The following is a 27,692-nucleotide window of genomic DNA, read 5'->3' on the forward strand; positions in this document are numbered from 1 at the left end:
AATTATCTTCCAATACTGTGTAGGCTTGGTAGTTAAAAAAATAAATAAAAGATAACTGGATGGCAGACTAGTTAAAATTAGTGAAACAAATGGGGGGGTGCAAGTCAGAAGTGGGGAGTCTCCTGTTTTACAGATATTGTACAGTGGTAGGCTAGAATAGTGAGGGATAAATCTTGGGATCCTGGTTTGGCAAAGACTACTTGCTAGCAGGTGATTTCATCATTCCAGGGTGGTCCAGGGATGTATACTGACTTGTAACGTGAAAGTAAGGTCTCACTCCTCGATGGTAGAGGACTGCAGCATGGTCGCAAATGTTACCCCATTTACATTTTATTAATAGAGCGTCTGCAGATTCCATGCTGCTGATAAAATAGGGGAGTCTGAAATGTAACAATTAAAATTGAGAATATAAAAACTTCCAATAACATTAGCTTAGCTACATAACATGATAGATGGTTTCACCTTATTTGAGCATTTTATTGCACGTTTGAGTTCACCATCTGTATTGAGGACATAGTTCCCTGGAGACACATAGCATTTCCCTCTGCACACCACACACAACAACCACGAGAGATCTGGCTTAATCATTTACTAATATGTAGAACAAGAGTCTGCCGGGCACCCTAAAACACTTACTTCCCCTGCCTGGCAGCTACACTACTTCTATCCCTTTCCGTGCGCGTGTACACTATGGGTCACTTGAAGATTTCTTTTTATTTGTTTTTTTATTGCGATGGGGGTTGATCCTCAGGGAATATGGTGCATCTTTCTGTCTTTGAGTCGAGGTTCCGGGGAAAGAGTGAATTGTGGTGTGTTTAATGATATATACAAGCAATTTTCTGTGTTGGGGAGTCTGAGGAGGAAGGCTGTGATTGCCAGTGGGTGTTATATATTTTGTATATAGGAGCTTTTTTTTATAGTATGGGGGGGCTTGGTGTAGAGGGTGGGTAGCACTTGAATTTCTTATGTATATATTGATCTGGTTTACTGATTCAATTTGGGTCTCATTCAAACGTTGTCCTGATTTGATTTGAGGTTTGATTCTGTCCCAAATTTGAGATACACAGGGACCCTACTTTGCTGTTGTAAATAGAAAAATAAAACGTGGAATCGTATATTTAGACGATTCATCAAATATATTAAGAAAAATGAATTAATAACCATGTTCTTTTTGCTTTTGTAGTGCAAACTGTACAGAAATATATTTCTGCTTTGCTTTGGTCTATTTACTTTATACAGTCACTACCAAATGAAAAAAGGCTTCTATTATCTTGATAAAAATTATATTACATTGATCATCTAATTTTATTAATGAGCTTTGTTCTGTTCAGTAATGCTTCCTGCGACCAGGCGACCTCAAGTCTGAACTGCTAGACAGATAATAATTGTAATGCATTTGGATATATTCTTTGGACCCCGGCCTGAAAATGATTGACCTCAAATGTAATAATGATGTATCAGCTGTATAAATGAGAATAGAGATTTGCAAAGCAATATTTTTATAAGTGGGGGGAAAAAAACCTCTTTCCATTCTGATAACTATCGTTCCCTTTTTCTTATACACACACACACACATATATATACACATATATATATATAGAGAGAGAGAGAGAGATTACTATTATTACAGTAATCAAATAATTCAGTGCCTGCTAGATCTTTCTAATTTACCTTTGTTGCTCATTATCATAATTCATTATATGGATTAATCTGGTCATTTTATACAATACTAGAGTATACTAATTTCACTGGCTTGTAAAGTTCAGTAATATTGGGAATGCCCATTGGTAACCTGTGTATGAAATGGAGCACCGTGTTGTGTGTATGCGTGCATCTTGATTATAACCGTACATGGAATTTTACCATTCCTGCGGCTCATCTTACCTTCTTATTGAGATGGATTTTGGGACGTTTTGGCTGCTCATTTGGGTGACAATAATTATAATATCACAACTAATAAAAGGTTTCTGTAGGTTCAGTTACTTGAAGAGTCACCACCTCTTTACTAGCAAAACAGAAGGGTGTTATTATTGAAGTTTCTCTGTGTCTCTCTCCCCGGTTCCCAGTTTTCTCATGTAGTAAAATATTACAGTGATTACACATCATAAAGCCTATCTGTAATAAAACGCATCAGCTGGCTAAGGTTTTCATCGCTCACTCAATAATCCATTAATACAGCGACGCTGCCCAGGCGTCTTTATAATACCAACTCAGAGGTAATTTTAATCAGCCGCACCAGCTGGTATTTAACAGCAGCTGCTGGAGTCGCCACAAATATACTCAATAGCTGGCATCTTTATTTGCAGTATTTCAAGGGGAGACGAGATCCCCGTGTGGTTACTTGTGTTTGCCAAGTTCCCGAAGAAAAGAAAAGTCATTTAAAGAGATCTTTTGTTTCCTACATTGATTCTTTAAAGCACACAGAATATCCCATTGACATGACCATGTCCCCCCACATAAGCCAACCTTAGATCACATGAAAGGATACAATAGAAAGAACTTTCTTCTCTTAAACACAAGCAAGATAACAATATATTAATAAATCTAGAATAAAAATTCTCCATATGGTATAATAATCAGCTCGTTATTTTTTTGTGTTTTTTTTTTTGCATATGGCACCTAATTTCCATATTCAAGTTTCTAAAATGTTGTGTTATGATTAATTTATTATAACACTTCTAAACTGCATTATACAATATGGCTGTTTGTGAAAGGGACAATGTCTTTACAAGAAATTCAAATGTGCGATCTAGCACCTTTATTTTGACAAAAATGTTTTAAGGTCAGTATCGTAATTAAAATATAAATAAGAAATAATTGTCATCAAGCGCATTTATTCTACGATGTTTAAATAATAGCATTATATGTGTTGTATAGCTAGTTAATTTTATTTTTTCCTGCTACTTGGATACTTCTGCAAAGAATAAGCTGGCTAAAGTAATAGAAAAATAAAATTTGGAATCGTAAAATCTCTTTAATTACCATTTTTAGCCTATTTGAAAAGATAAATTTTACGCAAATATTTGGTTTCTGTACTTGCATTTGTATTAGTCAGGTCTGCTTCTTGAATACATGAAAGGTATATTAAAACTGCTTCCCAACTAAATATTTTGAAAGGAGATGTGTAACCAACTTAAGAGTATTCAGAGTACCTGTTAAGAAATATCAACTCAAGGGTCTTGCAGTTTCAGAATTGAGGCATCGATGTGCAAGCTAATGATACACATTTTGGAACCTATTGTGTTACAAAACTATACTGATGAACTTTAATCAATGCTTAACAAACACCCAGTGGCATATTTATCTTTGGCGCTGCCCTAGGCCTAACCCAGGGCAATGCCACCAGCCACCGCTTCCCGCGATACTGTCCTTACTGCAGAGCGCCAGGAAACCTGCACAGCCCTCCATAGTGTTAAAGGGGTGCATTTGGGCAGCGGTGCTCCAGGGAGCCTAATAGGTTTGATTGTCTCCCAGTAATGTGGTAGAGGGGCTGCTGCCCCATAGGCCTGCTGCAATAGACCTAGTTGGCCTGGCAGAAGTGTCTTCAATTGTTTTAAAGATAGTAGCGCTTTTGTTCAGGGTTGCTCAATAGACTTGTAGGGACATTTCATGGAATCCAGTATTTATTATACTCTGATCTTTAAAGAGCATGGATCGTTGTTTGTAAATGACACGGTTCTTTTTAACCATTTCCAGGATTTTGCACTTTATTTCTAGGCTTCTAGGGTCTTTACTAAAGTAGCAAGTAACATTTCTGTTCTTCCGCATAATACATTGCTAATTCATCTAAAAGTTCCAGTGAAACCAGTTGTTTTGAGGTGGTTCATTTATCAGTACGAGCGATTTTCCGAGCTTCAGCCAAATATGGATCTGTCTGCTTCGGACTATGATTGAGTACATACAGTTAAATCCTGTGACAAAATGAATTACTAGAATAGCAATTTGAATACAAAAATTACATCGCAAGCATTTTCGCTGTTATTTCCAGTGAAAACAGGCTGTTAAAGTTTGTTTAGTGTGTTTGACAACAGACAGTTTGATGTATTGCCGGGCACAGCGGTAGGTTGGACTTGAGTGGTATTAACTCTCTGTTTTGATTAATGGTAATTGTTTCAACGAAAAAAGCATGTTTTACATACAACTCATAGTTGTAGAAAGCAGAAGTTGACTTGCGAGATCCATAATTAGCGTTCTGAGTTAGCATATAAAAAGATCATGGCGAACAGAGACGCATAATCTCCTTCTGCTTCCATTGTTTCATATTGTGTTGGTTATATACTATTCTTATATGAAATTAAACCTGGTTATTTCTCTTTTGTTCTCTGTTAGAATGTGATTTATGAGCTGCAGTCAAAGCCTACAGCATCCTTTAAAAAAAAGCCACAAAAAATAAATAAAAGTGGAACTGTACCTGTTCATAAGATGAGAGCGAAAGGTAATCAGATATGAGAGAGTCTAATTGCCGTGAAAAAGGAACGGTATTTAGAATCTATAAATGTATAAAAATGCAGAGGGAGATTGTGCATGCTAATGTATTATTATATCACAATACAAATGAAATCACTGGAGTATTATGTATATATTTTTGTAAAGGACGCACACGATTAATTAACATTTTCAGTGCCAAAAGCACAAAGTGAATGAAAATAATTTGTCTGCTTATTGAAACGCTTTGTTGTTTTTTTCCAGTATAATATCCATACTTGCATTTCGGAGAATTGTCTAAAAACATAAGTTTAATTTACTAAATGTTCAAGCGTATGGAGTTCAAAACCAGAGTTAGCTTAATCTTTGTAGGTTGAACATAGACCAAACATACCTCCGGCAATGGAAAATAGCTGTGGGGTAAGGAAAGGGGCAAATGCATATGGGAATATTCTGCCAAATACCCTATGCATTTACATATTTGAAGGGACTACAAAGCTATCATATGCATTAAAGTGCATATGATAACTGGAATGTCCTTTTAAAGTGCATATGATCAATGTACTTGTAAGTGTTTCCAGCAGAAATGAAACTACATTTTATATAAATAAAGAATTATTTCTGGGAATGGTTTAGGTATTCAGCAGTACTAGGAATGATACTTCTATTAGTTACAAAAGTGCACCTTTCAGCATACTACTTCAGAGTACTTACAGCATATACTAGAGGAGGAAAGACTGATAAGACTCCCGAGAATGGCTGTCTTTCCCACTCCTTCATATGCTTTTATCATTTTAACCATAAATCTCCCACTATCTACCTTTCCCCTTATGACCCACTCATTTTTCACCTGTTTGTGGAGTATAGTTGAGTCTGTTATCTATCTACATGTGGTACCTTTACAAAGGCTACAGAAGTGATCCGCTTCCACTAAAGAGGAGCAGTAATATATATACAGTATAATACATCGCATTCTAAATACATTAATATGTAGTTGTTCCCCCCTTTGCAGCTTTAACAGCTTCCGCTCTTCTGGGAAGGCTTTCCACAAGATTTTGTAGTGTTTCTGTGGGAATGTTTGCCCATTCATCCAGTAGAGCATTTGTGACGTCAGGCATTGATGTTGGACGAGAAGGCCTGGCTCGCAACCTTCGTTCCAATTCATCCCAAAGGTGTTCGATGGAGTTGAGGTCAGGGCTCGTGCAGGCCAGTCAAGTTCTTCCACAGTAAACTCATCCAACAATGTCTTTATGGACCTTGCTTTTTGCACTGGGGTTATGCTGGAATAGAAAAGGACCTTCCCCAAGCTGTCCCCACAAAGATTGGACGCAAAGCATTGTCCAAAATGTCTTGGTATGTCCCTTTCAGCAAAAATAGCAAGGACCACAATAGGGTATCTGAATATTGCAGTTCCAGTCACAGGAGCACCTGCAGTGTTTTCCTGTTGGCTGGATTGCGCTGCCGGCTAGATCGGATAAATGCTCGTCGCCTGGGAGACTCGCACCGACGTAACACCATGCTCTGTGGTGTCCTGCCATGGACTCCATGCCTGTTCAATGTTTTGTATGTGGTGAACTCATGAACAAGAGATGTTAACTGCTTTCAATGACTCCTTCAAGCCTTTATCTGTTTATCTGGGTTGTTTTTTTTTTACCTCATTGAGCATTCTGTGTTGTGCCCTTGGAGTCATCTTGGCTTGGTGCCTACTTCTAAGGAGTGGCGACTGTACTAAACCTTCTTCATTTATAAACAATTTGTCTAATTGTGGACTGATGAATATGTAAACTCTTTGAGATTATTTATTAACCCTTTCCTGCTTTATGCAAATCAACAAATCTTGATTTGTACGTCTTCTGAGATTTCTTTTTTTTGTGAGGCATGGTTCACATTAGCAGATGCTTTCTTGTGGCAAAATAGCTCTAAAGCATACCTCCAATCCTGTTTCATCGATTGGTCTCCAGGTTTGCTTACTCCTTATTCCAATTAGCTTTTGTTGAAGTTATTAGGAGACTTGTGCAAATGGACCATTTGATTTTGGACACCGAATTCCATCTCCTGCCCATTCATTTTGGTGGCTTCTCACACTCTGATTCAATCTCTCTCTCTTGGAATGTCTCCCTACCTTCTCTGCTGACCACTTCTGTGTCCAGAAGACTCTGTGTTCCGGGCATGACTTATCCACCGATTGGAGGAAAAGGCAGAGGGCATGTCCAGATGCTCCACGCTTTTCCCCATGTAACACAATTATGGTATTTCCAGGCACATCCTCTGTATTGATTAGAGAATGAGTAAATTAAAGTGAGAGAGTGTGAATGAGGGTTAAGATGTTTTGGATTTCATATGAATTGCAATTTAAATTACATTTTTCAATTTATGCAATTTGTACCAATATGAAAAAGTCTAGTTATTGGCCTAGGGGCTCACACTACTTTTTACAACCCACACTGTGAATGTTTGACTGATGTATTCAATATGGACAACAATAATACAATAGTGTGTGTTATTAGGTGAAACACATTGTATTCATTATTGTAATGTGATGAAGATCATATCCTATTTTAAGACAAATTTAGACATAAATAGTGGTAATTCCAAACTTACTTTTTCTTGCCACTGTGTATGTGTATATATGTACATATTGTGACTGTTGTCTTCAGACATTCAGGGTACTATTTCCTTTTAAGCTATAAACCAAAGCAAACAAAAACCTACTTTGTGTCAGGAGGCTAACTAAACAGCATTAATTCCTACCTAACAGTACTGGCCAGTACTGGGCTCGTTCCCAGTCACACACAAAAAACCCACCTTTGCATAAACAGCCAAATACTTGTCTCACCCCTAAGGCTCAGTAGACTCTCTGGGTCTGTGGTCAACTCAGTAGGCTAAATATGGCTTGGCAGTATTAATCCCAGAAGCTGGAGAACAGTGCGCCTTCCATGCTATATATATATATATATATATATATATATATATATATATATATATATATATATATATATACCATGTCTCATGCTTTAATTAACCAAAAAAAATAATAAACCAACTTTTTTATTCAAGAATCAATTTAAAGTTGTCTTTAAAAATGTCATGGAATAATATGACTCTTTTCTGGTGTTCAGCCATCATTTCTTCTGGCAGAACAACTATTCAGCTTTCTCATATGTGTTACTTTGTCTAAAAATCACTTTTATTCTGACACTTTAGATACCAAAAAACACAGTATGTGTTCAGAATTTACTGCCAAATTCAGACTTTTGAGAACCAAAAAATTGCAACCCATAAGTTCCCTTAAAAAAAGAAAAATATTGTCCTGTTATAAAGGTTTTTTCCCTGTTGAGTTATTTAGTACTTAGTATCATTAACACAATTAGGTCAATTGTTGTTAAATATAAATAGAATTTTACTGACTAGCAGTTTTTGTCATAGCTTTATTAATAATTTTAAAGTGTTGCCTCATAGCCAAATGTTACCCAAATTAATATTTGGGTATCACTGCACAACACATATTGTTGAATAAAGCACTATGTTAAGTTGCGATGTTTTACTGGAGAATCCTTTATGGAAAGGAACTTTATTTAAGTAGTATAAACCAGTAAGATTAGCTTTAATTAAGTCATGATTTGTTAATGCAAATGTGGAAAATGAGAGGCAGTACATCTGTCTCTTCATCAATAGGTCATTACTGAGCGACATTAGTGGAAGACTTGATAAAACTATGAATCATTAGCTGCAAATTGCGTAGATTCACTCAAACATGACCTTATGTCTCAAAAGCATAAAAGTCTATATAAGCCAAAAAAAAAGGAACACATACCGAGCCAAGATATTAATGCATATGATCTGCAATCAATAATGTTACATAAAAAGTGATGTGATAGAAGCTCAGATATTTATTATTATGGATGTACATTGAAGGGGGAGATGGGACCAAGCCTGACCTCCCTAATGAATATTAATATAGACTATAGCTTTGTCATTTGCATGCTTTAGTTCAGGACTGGATAGCAGTTGGGATAAACTATTGAGTCTGAGCGGAAATACGAACATGTGTAACAGATCAACCGTACTACCTGACCGTACTACACACACTGTATCCACTACCACAGACGTGCCCAAGTTTTTTTCTGCATTGGGCCACTTCCTCACAAATGTACTGTACTAAGAAAGTGTTCGTGCGCTGCATACCCAGAAACATACACACTAACATACCCAAACACACACACACTACCATACCCAAAACATGTGCACACACTAACATATTCCGACACACATGCCTACATAGACACACACTAACATACCCAGACACACACACTTACATGCACACAAATCTTTGATACAGCTCACCTGTCAAGCTGTCGCTCAATCTGACGTTGTGTGACCCCTAATAACCTGGCCTCTTCCTGGAAATTAAGCAGATAAAGAGGTAAGTCTGGATGTCTGAACTTAACCTCTTTATCCCTACACCCCACCGCATGCCTCGTCTATCTCAGCCATCTCACTCAGCTATTTGCCAATGGCTAGAGTTGTGGTTACTGCTGCATATCTCAGGCAGAGCCACCTCTCGATGTATGGAGGGCGGCATGTCGGACACCCCTGTACTATGATCTAGTTTGATAGCAGAAAAGCTCTTGTACCTTAGTGTAAAAAGGAGAGATTCTAGGAACTAACGCAATGCACTTGATATGTCTTTACATGCAGACTGTTTCCATTATGGATACATTGGAACAAAGCTCTGTGCTGAATGTGCCGATCTCCATAACAAGGACCTTTCCTTACCTAGGTTGTCTTATGTATATCCATTGCAAAAATTATCAATGGTTCAGACTATACAATCCCGAGGATCTGTTTATTACAACCCACAAAAACCCAGAGACTCAGTGGCAAACCCGCACAATTCTTGGGTATCTTAGGCCTCTGGCATCTGTTTCCTAGGTACACCTCTTTTGATGTTTATTACTTCACTCTTGAAACTGATATGTTTCTTGAGGTGTAATTTGCCAGCAGACTGTGTGAAGTTTGTTGTATTACTACTTACGAGAAATTGGTAAGATCATATGACACTGTAATCACATCACCCAAGATGGTTTCTACAGAGGATATTGATGATCTATTCAATTGGAACCCACAATACCTTATAATTTATAACTCTTTTAATGCCTCATATATACATTCACTAAATTATTAAGCTGCAACTAACAAGTCATTCAAGGTATTTTTGTAGTAAAGAAATTGCTATTAAAAAGGAACAAAATTAACCATTAAAAATGTATCATTTTTCCACTTTTTCCCCCCCATTTTCCCTTGGTACTATGCTTCCTCCCAGGATCCATGGCAGAAAAGTGATAAATTCCACCCAGGACATTCACACAGGTGTATTCATATTCTGTAATGAAGCAGCCATTTAATTCCCCTCTTAATATTAAAACCTGTGGTTTGCGTTCCTCTAGTGCCATTGTTCCAGCTTTGCCGTGTCGATTTCAACACGGTGTCGTAGACTGACAGAGGATTTTCAGTATTGTACCTGGAGATGAATTTGGTCATATTCACTTTCTCAGAGTTCTGTGCGATGATAGGCAGCTTACAAAATGCTTTCACAGAGAGAACCAGCTTGATGGGTGATCTCAGACGCTACTTGACATTTGTCCCCAGTCAGACCGGATGCTACATGAAAAATTTACTCTGGCACAGGGGCTCACAGGAATAAACAGGTCTCTAGTGTTTCTCACAGGGGACTCTGCAAGGTGAGCGGAACTTCAACTTGTCACGGATGCACTGTTCTGACAAACATAAGTAGATGCTAATGGCTAAATCGTGACAGAATAAAGTCCCACCACCATATGGCTAATTGCCACAACAATATCTTCAGTGTTATTAATCAAGTTTTCATAGTGTGCCATGATAATTGGAATAATTAGAGGCAGCTTAGATTCCTTGCCTCTGCCACACGTTGTGCAAACAGGGACCTGGAACAACTGAAATTGCATTTTCAATCCTACATTGTTTTAATGCTTTGTTTCCCAGGATATACTGAGGTTAATTAATAAATGTGCCGCTTGCTACAACAGTCATTTTGTGTTTAAAAGAAAGCAATAACACATGTATATCAGGGTACTCACCCAGATTGGTTTAGCGATAATGAATTCAATGTTTACATTTTACAATAAATTGTCCATTTCTCTATATTCTGATCTACCCAATTGTCTGCCTTTCATATGCGTGACATCTCCTACATATTGACACTCTAGGTTAAGGGACAGGTATTTTAGGTTAATAAATATTTCAGCCACCCTTTCTCCTTAATAAATCGTCACAATTAGCTCTCGGGATTATCCAGTTGTGAATGTCTTCTTTTGTAGAATACTGGACACTAGTCGAACAAATTGTGTTATTAAGAGCTTGAACTCTCATGTTTCAGAGTGTTCCTATTCATGTGTTTTCTGCATACTTTTCTCCATAGGGAAAAGCAGTGGCTTCATTCTTTATTCATTTATTTTTTAAGAAAAACACAAAAAAGACTGCCAACAATAAATGCGCAACCCCATATGAACTTTATATGCTAAAGGAAGGTTTTAGCACAGGTAAATAGATTCATATTTTACATCATTGGTGCCAATGTAAGCCATCATCTTACATTTACAGAATAAGTGTTTTATAAAAAGTGTTTATTATGATGGGCAAAAACTGTTCCCTTTCAATATATTGCCGTACACTCAATGTGTTCTTTGGAGAGTCATCGGGCAAAAGTGAGCAATTGAAACTTCCTACTGAGGACTCACTGTGCTAAATACCTTTGGGGAAAGTTGACAGGAGAGTTTGTTTCAGCTCGTTGACCACTATACATTATGAAGAACCAATATTGTGGGCTTCTGCTGCATAAAAAGATTTCCTGGGCCTGTATAAATGTAGTTTAATCCTCAGTATCATTGCCCATTGAATTATGCATTACACAAGGACTTTCCAGTGCTGGTCCTTTGTAATGAATATTGAAATGAGAGATTTGATAAATATTACCTATTAGACCTATAGGTTCTCGTTTTGCTTACTGTGAGACCTCCAACTAACAGTCCCAACTAAACACTTCTCCAAGCAAGGCCCCCTCTAATTTTTGCATTTCTTTGCATCCAAATGCATCATCTTCTATTTATCTATGTCATACTTCATTTGTCTCTCATGATAATGTCTAGTAATTTAACAGATTTTAGCATTATGCAACATATTAACCAAGCTCGGATCGTTAAAACATGATACAAGAAACAGGCTCACGTCGAAAACATTAATTTGTTAAATTCTGTATTCTGGTATGTATGTTATTCCATATTCTTGTTATTGCATCCATTACATTTACAGCAAACACTTTTTTTAAACATAAAAACTCATTGAATTTTAATGATTTGGTTTAGTTTAGAACACCATGTATGTAACATATGTTTATTTTCCCTATGGTAAACTAATTTTCTCATTAGCTTCATCTTCTTTTTATCACGAAAAATTCCCATTTTATATTACCCAAAGAATAAAATTGACGTGGATCAATTCCAATAGCTGTCAACACAGTCAGTTTTGGTTTAAATCCGATTTGGTTTGCATTCAAGCGAGGTGTGGTAGAAATCTTAGCACCTTGACTAGCACCTTCAGTGGACTGGCTGCTTGATTTAATTATAATTTCTGATTTCTTTCCTCATCCTAGTATGAACATAGTAAGATGCTAAACTGTATTAAGAAAAAGGACACTTTTATGTATAAAAGTTCTGGTGCAAAGTTTAAAATTATTTATATCACCATAGTAACTAGTGGAATAATCAGTAGGAATATTCCATTGGTTGCCTTGGGAATAAGACTATTTTTCAATGAGCCGTCCACAAATAATCCAGAATCCAATATACGTGTGGTTTATGCCTGTGAGTAAAGAAAGGAAGCAGTTGTATATGTGTTTAAAAAAAAAACAAAACAAAGGACACTGATAAAGGGTATACAATCCCCTATATATATATATATATATATATATATATATATATATATATATATATATATATATATGTGTCAGTGATCTAAAAAGATTTTTTTCTTATATGCTGTCTTTGTAGAGATGTAAGATAAGGCTCCCTGTCTTTAAGGGACCCCAAAGGCTATTTGAATCACAGGTTTGCCCTTTGAACTGACACCAATGTCATCTACGGTAATTATTCGGAACCAGACGTGTTTAAGGTGTCCACTACTGACTTATTTTTGTGCAGGATTGGCGCCTTCTCTTTCTTTGCTGCATAATGTAGACAGGCTCTGGATCAAGGTGTTTGTTGCCCAGGTGGGAGACTTGTACCTTAATACAGGTCTTGTCTAAGCTGTTATAGTTCGGTTTTCTATTTTTAGGCAGCTATTGCAATGGTGCCATGCTTTGGCGCTAACCATCTGCTACGTGTAAGCGGACACACCTTTGATATTTCATACATCACGCTCCCTGTCTGACACTGGATACTGCACCTTGACCTAAAGTATATCATGCATCTCAATTGACATCAAGTAATTATATTACGACACAAAATCATTAAAAATATTACCATTATCAAGAGTTATAGTGATCTTAAAAGCTTTAGAAAAAATGTACATTAGTGGCAATTTAATATAAATAACATAACAAGACTTAAAATGTTGAAATCTGCAATCACTGGACAAAATGTAAACCTGTGTTGTTATTCTCTGTAGTGCTAGAAGGGTTAATGGTGGGAAATAACCCCATGTTCTGTTTTGTTTCTTTAAGAAAGACTTTTAAGTTTATTCAGTAAACTGTGGGTTTTAGGTAAATTGTACTCTCACCATTAAATATGTATTATTAAGGGCCATCTAAAGTGGGTTTTTCCTATAGGACAGTCCTGGATAATAAATAATCAGTGCTTTGGGATTTCATTTTTTAATCTGCATTTCACACCCCATACCAAGCTCACACTATATATATATATATATATATATATATATATATATATATATATATATATATATATATATATATATATATATATATATATATATATATATATATAACATTTGGTGAATAAAGCCCTCAGCTAGTATTATGGCTGCTCTTGGGAGAAAGGTGAATCGATAGACTGTCTTCCTATTAAGGCAGGGAGTAGATCTGAATCTAGTAGATAAATAAGCAGTATGAGGGACAGAACATACGGTAAGTGCTACGTTATTTGCCTGAAGAAACAAGCGTATAATGTCTGTAGCCTTTGGCTACAAATGATCTGGGCGTCTGTTTTAAGCAATACACTTTAAATACATGAAATGTATCCTTTAAAAACAATGTAGCTGTGGATTGGTCACCTCCTTGCGATGTGCTTTTCAAATTCCTCTAAATGAAAATCCTATTTTTTGTTAACTTTATAACACAACTTCATTAATTCCAAGATGATTTTGCTTTATTGGAAATAGAACTATTTCCAGGAATCGTAGTTTTAGTGGCAATACACAACACGTAAGGCAAAGATAATGGCTGAGATAATTTTGCACAGACACCTACATACAAATGTGTGCAGAGAAAGAAAAAAAAACAAACATACAATGGAACAAAATCTTGACAAGCTGTTATGACTTTTCTTGCGTTGTAGAATCACAATTACAGCTAGACGACTGCGTATACGTCCTTGGTCCCATTGCAATAGGTGAACAGGACTTTACGGACGTATATGCTGCGTATGGTGTTTGTATAACGTCCTATTCCACAGGACATTATCGATGTTATGGGACATCTAGCTGTATATTACATGTAACTTATGAATCAGCAGATTATGTAGCGCTGGACATCATTCACGTTAAGGGATAGTGCTACAAATGCAATTTCTATGTATTACAAAACATACCTTTTTAAAGGGACATCGCATGCACTTTAATGATAGGTCCCTTCAAATTTCGGTTGTGTCCCTTTAACTGTCCCCAAGCTATTTTCCATGCATGAGATATGTTCGACCAAAGTTTAACACAACTGGACCCCAGATAAACACATCGCTGCCCATTAACGTAACAGGTCAGGTTACAAAAGGTGTGTTTTAAAATTTGGCAATTCTTCATAAATACATATATATCATCTCTATGGTTTGGTGTTATTTTGTAGAAAAAAACCCACTCATATGGTCTTCCTTGTTTCTTTAGACATTATTGCCAAGAAAGGCTAGTAAAATATGAATTATTATATAATTAGTAGTGATAAAAACAGTACTATGAACATTTTGTTGTGCAGGTGTAACAGATGCAAAAGGAGATTAATAAACCAGAGTAATAATTAAACCACAGCCAGCTGCCTGAGAAAGAATGGGCTTCTCTTGTCCCTTCCCACTATTCATGAATATCTAATATTTTGGAATGTCAATGAGTTTAAGATTATTTTGCTTAGATTCCCTGTCTGGTGATGATTGTGAGTGTCAAACACTGGTAGAGGTATTTAAACAAAATGCAACTGAAATGATATTTGATTAAAGGAATAGGGTTTGGCTCTGTCTCTTATCCACCATCTCCCCACCGCTCCAAACCTTTAAACATAGGTAGCAGTCTCCAAATGCTTGTGCGGCGAGATTCATGTTTCATTTACATGCAACATATTTACCTGCATGCACCTGGCTTCCTTCTTGTTGGCAGTTTAGTTGACTATTATTAATGGATGTAATTTATTTAGAATTTGGATTTCGAATCTGTGGAAGTTGGTAGGAGTGTTGTGGCATTATACAGGTTATCCCTTGCAGATTGCTCTACAAGAAGTGCTCAGCAAGTCCTTCATAATGCACAGATATATCAGTTAAGGGGCTTTTAAAAAGTCTCACAGATTTAAAATATTCTTTATACAGCGGCATCCAGGATTAGGATGTATAAATAAAATGAACAGAGGGTGGGCAGGGTGGGTTTAGTGCTTGAAGGAATGCATTTGATAACATAATCTACAAGATTTGCCCAAAAAGAAACAATGTCCCCAAAATACATATTTGGTATGTATACAAGAACACAAAATACATCAAAGACAAAATATGAAACTACAACTTTTTAGTGAATAAACCCCAAGGAGAATTAAGTTACCTCCCCGAATTAACATACCATACAAAACGTCAGTGATCAAGAACTTACACATGCATGATTGTTTCCCGAAAAAAAAAAAAAAAAAAGTCTAGTCCCAGTTTTTTTACTTTTTACTTCATAACATCTATGTTGAAACCAGTTTTGCTGCAGAGTAAATAAACAGTTCATGTAAACTGCGGGCGCAATTGGAACATTCCAAGGTAAAAAGCGGTATGACATCATTTAGTGATGCGCGAGGCGTACAGCATCATGGGGTAAACAGGAGACGGAGCCTCAGAATCAGGACTGTCCAGCATAAATCTGGACAACTTAAATATTTAGAGCCCCTAAATACAAGATTAGCCCAAGTGCTAAGTTGAATGTTATCTGAATACAATGTGGTGCCTCCTTTCCAACTTCCTAAAATCTAAAAAAATAATAATAATAAAATAGCACAGATGATTACTTTAATTTTGGCTATATACATATTCGGCTAAATTGTGTTTGTAAAAAACCATCAATTTGCTTCTCTGCTCAAGACAGCAGCAAAACTTGGCAGATAAAATTCTATATTTACTTCTTTGCTTCATCTGTTTATTTAAAATTCATATACAGTAGGCGGTTTAAAGACCCGATCATTATCACTGTTTTGTTTGTTATCTAACATCCTACCAGGTTCATTTTAGTGTTTCCATGTGTTATTATTCTATCAAACATGGTGTTCAACCATCTCTTGGCTCGCACTCTCATCAATCCTATATCTGTTCTTGACATTTCTTTCCAGTACGTTATTCTGCTTCACAATTTATGGGATACAATAATGATGATAATTACAACCAGTCCTGTTTAACTGTGATCAAAACATGATCGTTGTTTTTTTTAATTAGTTCTTGCATCTTTGGAAAAGTATATAGAAGCACGTCACTGAACAAGAACCCAAACCAAACATATCCACGCTCATGAGATTGTAGACAGCTGTTTGGCCGGCTGCTACAGTGTTAAAAATCTTTTTGAAAGAGATGCCTATGATACGGATTCACTCTTCTTGTTCTCTTGTTCTTGTTCTCGTCTCTGTCAGCCATGTTGTTGTGAAAGTTATGGGTCAGTACATTACTGTCCTTCTAGTGGCGAGTGTGGAATGTTTATATTTTGTGTAACTGTTCATGTTTCTGTTGTAATTGTGCCATACAATTAGATGACGTTGTAGTTTTTAGCAGGAAGGAAGCAGACACGTCACAATGTTTTAGGTACATGAAAAGACAAAATCTTTTGACTTATAATGAACCCTTGATGCTACATGTAAGTTGTGTACACATTTTGCTTACATAGTAGTGTCCTTTTATACGTAGTATAAGTAGTAGTGCACAAGGATAATACAATTAGGCCACTAGCTAGACAACCGTGCCGTAGACCATTGCTGGCAGCACCTGTAATCCTATTGCTGAAGCGACTCTGTTACTTAAAGAAAATAGTCTGTACGTTGCTGTATATGGTCTGCAGGCAAACGTGTAACAACTCATAATCAAGAGAAAAATATATCTCTTTCGTCTGTCCGTCATTTGCAGTATTACCACGTAGTACCAAATGCAAATCAGCTATTCTGCATTGCAGTTGTCATTTGGATATGGTGATTTTATAAATAAGGGACAGTTACGGATAAGTTGTCTCGATCCGTACATTTACTTGTTATTCTACTACCATACCACGTAGATCCCCTTATGTTCTACATTTGCTGTGCCGTCTAACAGTAACCCTAACATCATTTTAAAAAGTGGCAAGCTATTATTGTCCACTGCCACTAAATCACAAATTTTGTTTTTATTACAAAAAACGGGTGTTCTACACGGGTGTGTAGAATTTTGTGGATTCTACACTTGTCAGTACATCTACCGTGGGACTACTGATAGATTCTTTCGTTACAGTGCCTTTAAGCTTCTAAGTAATAATCAAATTAAATCTCATCTACTCTTTAACTACAGAGAAGGTACTCAATATGTGTAACATGCCATTATCACAAGAGCACCTTGGGACAAAGCTCTGAAGCCCATTACCGAAGCTCACTGATTTCTCCCTAATGTGTTTGTTAACAGTAGAATAGTTCTGTAACCATAATTATTGGATGAGACCAGCACAGCTGATGGTTAAAAAGTTTGAGGCGGTTTATAGACAGACCAAATTTATAGCATTGGTTTAGAAAAACAGAATTCATCTTTATACTTAGGCAATTATCATGTTGTGTCTCTAAATAAAACGCGCCACCAATAATAGATGGGGGGAAAAGAGTTCACACTACATTGGTAAGTTTCCACCTGCATGCACATGTGTTATATCGAATCATAAAAATGTGATATGGTAGTGATCCAGAATTAGAAAAACAAGTCAAATAAGCTTTAAATTATGTCAGAAACACCTGGCAGGTTGGTATGTGACATAAAAATTATTTTTTAAGTAGAAGGGAGGATGTAGATTGGTTCATTGAAGTTGACAAGTGTCGTCCTTTCTCAGCCGTGACTCTGAGGGAAGGATTTTTGTATAATAACTATATCGAATTTGTGGAGTCTTCATTAAATTCTGTTAACTATCAGTAAATAATGATGCTTCTGCCATTCTGACAGCTCTCTGGTTCTTGCCTGGCCTTCATGGCCTGCAAGTTTCAATGAGCTGAGATATAGTTCTGTCTGGTGTGCAGTGCCTTATTTTGGAGCATTACTATTTATTTTTTTCTTTCTTTTCACAAAAACATGTGACCAGATTATTGCAGAATAAGTACTGTGGGATCTTACAATAGATCATTTATCGGGAGTCACTCTGGGGGGAACCAGGAGTTACTTAAAGTAAAGCCTAGTACTTACCCACAGCACAGATGATTAGTTTATCTGGGAACATCCAAGGGCAGGCAACCAGGAGCTCTCCCTCTTCTGTGAGGGTGTATTTGAAAGGTGGCAAGACTATCCTCACACACGGGCAGAGGTAGCCATGTGTGGTTAGCTGTGTCATGGTGGGGTAAGCCCCATATAGCATTTAACGCGGTAGACGTTGGTGTAGCTGCTTAGAGAAAGAGAAGAGTTACCCGGAGACCCGAGGAAGCAGCGCTTCACCCAGAGAGTTCCTAGGAACATATCTCCTAAATGTCAATCGTTTAGTGCCCAAATCTGTCTATTCCTAGACATCTAGAGAAACAGCAATCAGTAGGTCACAATAGCACAGAACTTAGTCACTGAAACAATGGTAATTTGGAATGTTTGAGATATACATAAATATCAGATGCCCATTATCTGTGATTGCAGCTGGGAAAGCTTTATTAAAGCACATGATGTGTTCATATTCTGTTTTCTGTGTGTCCCTGTTCATATGTGACTAGGGCTGAAACAACAAATCGATAATGAAAATCGTTGTCAACGATTTTCATTATCGATTAGTTGAATCGATTTTTTATCGATTATAAAAAGAGCAAATGCTCTGAAAAACTCCTCTCCTTATATACTCCGACCTCAAACAGAGATCGGATTATAACACTAGAATCCAGATCCCCCGCAACGCTGCAGGGGACCTGGATTCCCCTCACTGTCAGCCGATCTCTCACTTCCGTCTCTCTCCCCCCTCCCATACACCCCTCTGACTCCTCCCCCTACCATACATCACTCTGCCTCTCTCCCGACTCCCTGGTATTTTGTGAACCTCCGTTACTGACAGGCACTTTCACTGCAGCTTCATAGAAGCCTCAGCGTAAGTGAAGGTGGGTAACGGAGGCTGTCTGTGTACATCTCGCAGACCCCCACCGGCTGACAGAGAATCGAGGTCTCCTGCAGAGGATCATCCTCTCTGTCAGTAGGTGGGGGTCTGCATCGCACAGACAGCCTCCGTTACTGTCCTTCACTTACACTGAGGCTTCTATGAAGCTGCAGTGAAAGTGCCTGTCAGCAACGGAGGTTCACAAAACACCAGGGAGTCGGGAGAGAGGCAGAGTGGTGTATGGGAGGGGGGAGGAGTCAGAGGGGTGTATGGGAACCACCCTCCCATACGCCACTCTGGCTCCTCCCCCTCCCATACGCCACTCTGGCTCCTCCCCCTCCCATACGCCACTCTGCCTCTCTACCCGGCTCCTTGGTGTCTTGTGAACCTCCGTTGCTGACAGAAGGCAGAGTGGAGTATGGGAGGGGGAGGAGGCAGAGTGGTGTATGGGAGGGGGGAGGAGGCAGAGTGGTGTATGGGAGGGGGGAGGAGGCAGAGTGGTGTATGGGAGGGGGGAGGAGGCAAAGTGGTGTATGGGAGGGGGGAGGAGGCAGAGTGGTGTATGGGTGAGTTATAGTGGTGTATGGGGGGGTATAATGAATTTCAGGGTAGCAGAGTGGTGTATGGGGGTGTAATGAATTTCAGGGAGGCAGAATGGCATATCTGGGGGAGTTAGAGTGGTGTATAGGGGGAGGTAGAGTGGTGTATGGGGGGTATAATGAATTTCAGAGTGGCATATCTGGGGGAGGCAGAGTGGTGAATCAGGGAGTATAATGAATTTCAGGGTGGTGCAGGGCATTTATGGGGGGCGGAGTGGCATATCAGGGTGCACAGTGGCATATAGGGAGGTATAAGGCATATCGATATTAGGCATGTCAGGGGGGCATAAGACATATCTGGGGGTAAAAGGTATATCAGGGGGCTCAGTTGCATATCACTGGCATATAAGGAGTTTAAGGCATATCGGGGGCACAGTGGCATATCAGGGGGCACAGTGGAATCTCTGGCATATAGGAGGTATAAGGCATATCTGTGGGCAGAGTGGCAAGCTGGGGGTCAGATGTGCATAACTGGGGGCAGTTTGGTAAATAAAAGAAAATATAAACAAGGCTTTTTTGTCATAGTTTTTATTAAATAAGAAAAATAGTTAACATATGAATGAATATTTGCTAATAACTTTGTATTAAAACCTAGTTTGAGAAACACTGTGTTTGGGTTCTTGTAGCTTTTATTATTATGTCAGTAAAATAAGAACGTGAATAGAGAGAGGCCATTGCAATAAAGAGATGAAAGTGTAAATTGTACGTTTTTTATTACATTATTTTAAATTTTAAAAAATTGCATTTTTTATCCGATTAATTGAAAAAATAATCGGCCAACTAATCAATTATTAAAATAATCGTTAGTTGCAGCCCTATATGTGACTCTCTCCTTTTCCTGGCTTTTATCTCTGTATATTATATACAGTGTCACTTGAGACATTAGGCCTCTTTAATACAGCCTTTGGCTGTGATACTGAGGAGTAATGGAAACTTGTAGCCCAAGGCCAAACCCAGCCGAGTGAGCTGGCGATACAGTGGTCCAACACATATTTGGCAACTCAGTACCCAGTCCTGTCCGTCATGTCCACTGCAAAGGATCCTAAAGCACAGAAAGGATCAAGTCAGGGTGTACGTGCTGAGTATACTTACTACAGATACTCTGGTGACTGTATTTGTAGTCACAAAGGTATAATACAAAGTGTTAGCTCCTCCTTTTTTGGCAATATCTAATATCACTTTTAACAGGGATGAAATTGCAGCTTCTATGTCTGTTAGACAGCAATTGATGACAGACGGTATTAACAGGACGATTGAGTTTTTGTATCCCCTTTACAATACCAGCCAGTCATTACCTGCTGGGGTAGAGCTAGTTACTTACTCCACTGGTCTGCCAGCTTGCGGTAGCCAACTTAGGAGATGCAAAGCGTCGGTACATGTGGCCAGGAAGCTACTGGATTCTACAGCAGTAAAAGTGACAGGGTGGGTGGTATTTGGATTCAATATCACCTGGATTTATAGAATCAACATTTACCCTAGTGTGAAAATCTTTGCTCTAATTGCAGCGACCCTTTCACTTCCCAGTTACAGCTCCAATTTGTTGAAACATTCCCATATGTGGTGATGACATACTGTCATTACTAACTTCTGGTTGACAATGCGGATTAGAAAGAGGGAAGCAAAGATCAGCAAACTGACTGGTGCTAATTGCTTGATCGGAAACCTTATATCCAAATATAAACCAGCAGTTTAAAATTATTTAACTTTAAAAAAAATTAAAAATATATATATATATATATATTATTGCGTGGTTATAAGGACAGAAGGCACTGCTCCTTTTTTTCAGTCATGTATGTTGATTAGTTTAATAACTTGATTTTATGAATGAAGTTAAGAAAGGAACAAACCTATGATTTAGCATTCATTGGATACAGTGTGCCAGGTATTTAAAGGTTAAACTCAATTTACTTTTTTAACCTTAATATGTAGGGTTTCTTTCTGCTCCCCTAAGCATTTATAATGGTTTTTAGATTATTTTAATCATTAACCCTTAAATTTGAGATACAAAGTCGCTCAAAGTCTGGGTTAGCTGAGTTTATACTGAGCTTTATTGTTGCACAAATTACACCTTTCCAGATTTCACATTGAATCTAGATTTTCATGCAATATCAGGCTTTTTATGTCTCGAACTCTAAGGAATAGACTTCCCCTAAACAATATTTGCCACATATGTGTATAGTCTATAAAGATCAAAAAACTAATTTTGTATAGGATCTATTCACTTTTTTATTTTTTTGCTTTCAGGCGGTGGGTAAGGCTGCTGTTTGGAAGAGAATTCCCCCTCCAGGATCTGCTTGTCGTCTGGGATGCCATCTTTGCAGACAGCATCACACTAGAGTTGGTCGACCACATTTTTGTAGCCATGTTGTTATATATAAGAGATGCATGTAAGTACTGCAACCTTTTATTACCTTGTTACACTTTTTTTGTGAAGCAGGGTCTGCAATTCCAAAGAAAATAAAATTCAGACAACATAATGTTTGTGAACAGGGGCGTAACTAGAAACCACAGGTCTCTGGTGTCTGGTGCGGAAATTGCCCCGGGCCCCTCAACTTCAACAGCTAGTCTATGCCATCATTGCCCCTACACACCTTGTCTGTGCCTTCTTTGACCCTTGCCCCCCTCTTCCAACATACAACAAATTTAAACACTCATACTCACTAAAACACACTCCATCTCACCCACGTACACATCCCTGCTCTCACACACACACACAAGTACACATCCATTGTCGCGGTCCCGGGTCCGGTCGCGGTCCCGGGATCTCGTGTGCGGCAATCCGCTCGCGGGTCACGGAGACCCGAGCAAGAGAGCTCCGGCGGGCGGGCGTCCGCACATAATGTCCGTGGGGCTCGGAGTCCCCAATCTCCCGATCGCCGGTGCAGGAAGCAGGATGACAGGTCTGGGGATTCGGCAGCGATCAGAATAAAATCTGCTCGCTGCCTTAGGAATCCCCAGAGAGGTTCACTTACCGGTTCGCCGGTCTCCGCTGGAGCCGTGAGTCAGAGGGACATCTTAGGGCACGCCCCTGACGCACTGTTGGGGGCGTGGCTTTAGGTGGCGCCAGTTTTAAAAACCCTGCAGTACTCCTCACAGTCACCCTGTTGTGGTCTATTTCCTGAGCCTGCGTTTGAGTTTATTCTGCTACTTTTTGGTTGACCATTGGCTTTCCTGACTACCCTCTTGCCTGCTGATTTTGTACCTCTGCCTGAGACTCTTGTTACCGACCCCTGGCTCGTCCGACTACCCGCTTAGTGTACCTGATCCCTGGCTCGCTTGACTACCCGCTTAGTGTACCTGATCCCTGGCTCGCTTGACTACCCGCTTCGTGTACCTGATCCCTGGCTCGTCTGACTACCCGCTTTGTGTACCTGATTCCTGGCTCGTCTGACTACCCGCTTAGTGTACCTGACCCCTGGCTCGTCTGACTACCTGCATCTTGTACCTGACCCCTGGCTGTTCCTATCATCTGCTGCTTGCTGCACCTCGTTGCTTCAGCTCAGTATCTACCTTTCTCTGCTATCACTGTGGCTTCTTCACGGTTGGAATCATCCTGAGTTACCTGGATTTACATAAAATACATTTATTTGTATTCATTTTATTGATTCACTTTATGTCTGTGTGATTCAAAGGAATCCTGTATCTATTCATATTTTATCATTATTATTATTACATTAAATAAGGAACTGAATAGTCCTGTAAGGAATTAACAGCCCAGTACTAGCCTAATAGTTTACCCTCTAACTTTATGTGTAACACTTACTTTGAGATGAGAGGGTACACGAAAAGGAATTTGACCACATAAATGTATGTTATTAATTTTATTTGGCTTATTTTTAACGGTGCAATGATATGTAGTGTTGTCATGTTTTCTGCATCTAACCCTTTTCTGTCTGACATGAGCGCGATCATAAATGATGTAGAACAGCCATTTGGAATGAGCTCCATCTACTGATCAGTAGAGAAAAGCATCAAGAATAAAACTGTATTGTGTGAGATATTTCAGCCCTATATTCGTTGCCCTTAACGAACAGTAAACTCCCAGATGGAAATGTATTAATGTAATTGTTCACCCAAGATGCGTTCCTCAAGAGGCTAATATTTGGAGCCCACAAATTGCAACATAAGGCAGAATGCACTTTGACAGTTCTCTGCAGCCCAATAAATGCTTGCACATGTGCGCTCGCCCCGTTTCATAGGGCTGCTGTGATGAATCGCTGTAGACTTACATTTAAATGGGGATATGCAACCGTGGCATTGATAAAAGAGGGAGGGCTTCACAATGGCAGCATGATAAATCACCAAGGATGCTCCTTGTTTTACAGGGACAGTGTGCTCAAAATGATCAAATTTATACAGGATATGTAAATAATACAGTAATATAAATAAGCGTTTTAATCTCAAATGTTGAAACATATTTTTAATCTGCGCTGTTTTTCTCCTATTTTCATAATGAGGGCAGTAGGAGGTATAAGGCTGTTTTGGCTTAATCTCAGACAACTCTCCTGCTTTAAAATCCTCATTAAAAAAAAACACTAGAGGGTGAGGGTGTTTATAAATTCTAGTTCAACAGCTGATTGATTTCCTCTTGGGGTAAGATTGTACCAGACTAGCTTAGACATTACTTGGGGTCTAAGAGTTTGCTCGGACTGGGCAGGACTTTTCCCAGCTAATGAGGCACTTGGTGTACTAACTTAGAACTGGCAACCCAAGGCCCGCCATGTGGTTCTGGTACAATTAAAAAGGACAGTTAAGGAGCATTTATTTAATTGTCTTGCAATCAATTGAACTAAATAATATGTTAAGGAATGGCCATGTTACTGTCCACCAAACCACCCCTTTCTCTACAATGGTGTTTCCATAATACTCTTTAGGGAGCTTAAGCCTTTCACATCCTTGTAGGGATGTAGAACACTGTAATACAGTCATAACCCAGCAAACATACTGAGCTTCTAAAAAAGAGGTGTCATCAGGGCAGGAAAGAGGGACAGATAGAGTTGGGTCCAAAGGAGGTGCTCTCCCTCCTTAAGAAGAACACTTAAATGAAGACAACACGTGCATTCCGCACATCCAAAACTCTGCATACTTTTTCAACCGAGGGCCCTCATCTGTTCCAATTGATTCATTAAAATTGGATTCCTCGTACTTGTTGCACCACAAGCATTTAGCTTTTTATTTAAAAAAAAGTCCCCTTAATTCTTCAACAGTAAGATTATTTGAGTTAATGGAGATGAAAAAAACCCCTAATGAGTTTATAAAAAACTCTTGAAGCTCATCCAGTTGGCAAACAAAATAGAAGCTCAAAAAAGTGTGAGCTCCTCACAAACACATTATCCGCTGGTTTTATGGCTTGTTTCATAAATCACGATCTGTTTCATAGCTTATCAAATTCAGCCTTGAAAGCCTGGCAATAAAATGATAAGCACAACAATATATATGTTACATACTGAGTTTGGTGGGAGGAAGTTAATGGTTCCTAGCTAAACGATGAAAGAATGATGCATCATTTTTAATTAACCCACAAGGATTGCAATATTTTGCTTATTATTTAATGCAGTCGCATCTTTATGTGTTTAATCAAATTATAAGTGATGTTGCAGGAGTGCTGTGGGATTATATGTGACAGTACAGCTAATGAATCTGCAATACATTTAGTAGTTCGTGTAATTTTGCGTATTGGAACAGGTCAATAAGTCACACAATTTGAAGAGCTGGATTTGCTTGGATGGCCTTTTGGGCCATGAGTTTAGCTCTTATGCAAGAAATAAACTAAGGAGCTTAATTGAAAACCCTCCCACTCCCATTTAAGGACTTTCTACTGGCCCCCAGCGGCCCCCTCCTCCTCAGCGTTTTCCCAGCATTAAAAGGCACCCTGTGACTTTAAGACACGGATCGCATATTCAAAAAAGAATGCATATTAAATAACTTTTAGCGTACCTTAATACAGGGGTGGACAAATATGGTTTGGATCTAGGTGCCAGTTTTCTCCCCGGTCATGTTTTGGAGTGTCAGGGTTACATAACCCCGCTGGGTGCCTCCTGACATCTGCCTTAGCATGCCCTTGCAGCCAAGCAGGAGGCCTAGCTTCCTTGATGGTGGCCCTGGCCAGAGGTCCACTTGTCCTGCCAAACATTAGGCACCAGGAAGTGATTTCTTGTCGCCATGGTGACCTGGTGCCTGATGTCTGTCGGGCCCTGCTTTAATATGTATTCATTAGAGAAAAAAAAGAAAAAGAAATGAATTGCCAGTAGAAGAAGCTGCAGCGGTCCAACATTTTGTCTTAAAATCAATGGAAGCACTTTCCATGTCTTGCAAAACTCTAGGTGCCAGGTATTGATTTCTTGCCGCCACTGTGGCCTGGCACCTGACCTGCCTTAATATGCAGGTCATATTTTTATTTATTTATAAAAATAAATGATTTGCCTGTAGGAGAAGCTGTAGCTCCTGGTGGCCCAACAGTTTGAATTTATTTTGTTTTAAAATCAATGGAAGCATTTTCACGGTGGGTCTTGTTAGACTCCCATGGAGCACATGCCATATATACCCCATGACAAGAGATGTATTCAGCCGAACACACCTTCTGCGTGGTAAATCGCTTGGGGCCGGGGAATGTGGCAAATGCATATGAAGGGACTCTGAACAGTTCCCCATGTGTTTGCAATAGGGACCACATATTAGGGCTAATATTTTCTCCTACAGACATGCCATGTCAGCAGAAAGTGCCAGGATTAGGTACTTTTTTATTGCATTGTTTATCGTTGAGGAATTCCCCCAGTCATTCTGCGCTCTGCATTGAGCTTCTATGAGAAACACTCTGCGAATCCCCTTTGCTGCTCTAGATGCATAAAGGTTTATTCACTTTGTGTAATAGAAAGTATAACATTTCTTGCAAGTAGAACTGCACCTTTAAGAGCAGGCTGTGTAACTTTCGCACACATTCTTTGTATGTTTTGCTTGTGGAGGTAGCGATTGTATTTTAAGAACCATTCCCTTACAGTAATCAATTAAAGGAGAAGTGTCATAAAATCAGCATATTTTCTGCAAGAACTACATCTTCTTTTTATGGACACCTGGAGCGAGCAACACTTTATGGCTCAGATTCTTCGGGGATAAAATCCTGCCGGTGTATTTAAATCTAACCACTGTGGTGCTTTATAATTGTATAGTCTAAAAACTGTAAATGCTTTACGAATAAACTAACAATAATATTATCCTGAAATCACAATGTGTTTCTAGTCCTCATGGAATGGATACTCGGGATTACTGGTTTTAGGTGATGTGATTTTAGGAAGAAATTTTCTATAAAGTGGGTTTATGTGTTGCAAACCTTAAACGGCAAATATGCTACTTTGGATGTCAGTAATAAGATTTACTGTCTCTTTAACTCTTGAAAAAAATGGTTTCTTAAAAACAAAAACCTAACTGTATTCTTCTGCCACTTATAGTATGAGAACACAGAGTATTACCATAAAAAATGCTCGTCTGTAATGCACTTCCAGATAGTATTGTTGCAGGCAGTCAATATGGTATACTAAACAAGCATCATTAATAGGTTTTGCTTTGACAGCCACAGCAGATGGATTGCTTGCATTTGGATAGGATTAAAAAAAAAATAACCATTTTCATAGACCTGCCTTGAATGATGTGTTTAGTAATTGCCCTTGTAAAATGTATAATTTTGGAAGTAGAAAAAAATAAATAAGAGAAAAAACATTGTTTTAAAAGGAACAAGTCACACTCCAAGTAACAAGTACTTAGCCACTCAGAAAGGAATTCTGCTGCCAATTTAGCATTGGAGTTTTATAGCTTTTGTCTTTTAAAGTTATATTGAACATGTAATTAGATATATTATGCTTTTTGTATTATGAACCTTAGAAATAGAATTATTTGGAATGT

At 38.5% G+C, this 27,692-nt stretch overlaps 1 protein-coding gene across 2 annotated transcripts in view; it reads left to right on the forward strand.

Moving 5' to 3' along the window:
- Nucleotides 1-27,692, forward strand: part of LOC149300783 (TBC1 domain family member 5-like) — a 111,031-nt gene that overhangs the window by 19,220 nt on the left and 64,119 nt on the right. For both annotated transcript variants that reach the window (XM_089484877.1, XM_089484878.1), the window contains exon 10: nucleotides 22,041-22,183. In XM_089484877.1, coding sequence (XP_089341003.1) covers nucleotides 22,041-22,183 — 143 coding nt within the window. The remainder of the gene's footprint in view (nucleotides 1-22,040; nucleotides 22,184-27,692) is intronic.

Source organism: Sceloporus occidentalis, unplaced genomic scaffold (genome assembly GCF_023333645.1).
Source record: "Sceloporus occidentalis isolate IW3139 unplaced genomic scaffold, rSceOcc1.0.p SCAF_23, whole genome shotgun sequence".
Taxonomy (NCBI): Eukaryota; Metazoa; Chordata; class Lepidosauria; order Squamata; family Phrynosomatidae; genus Sceloporus; species Sceloporus occidentalis.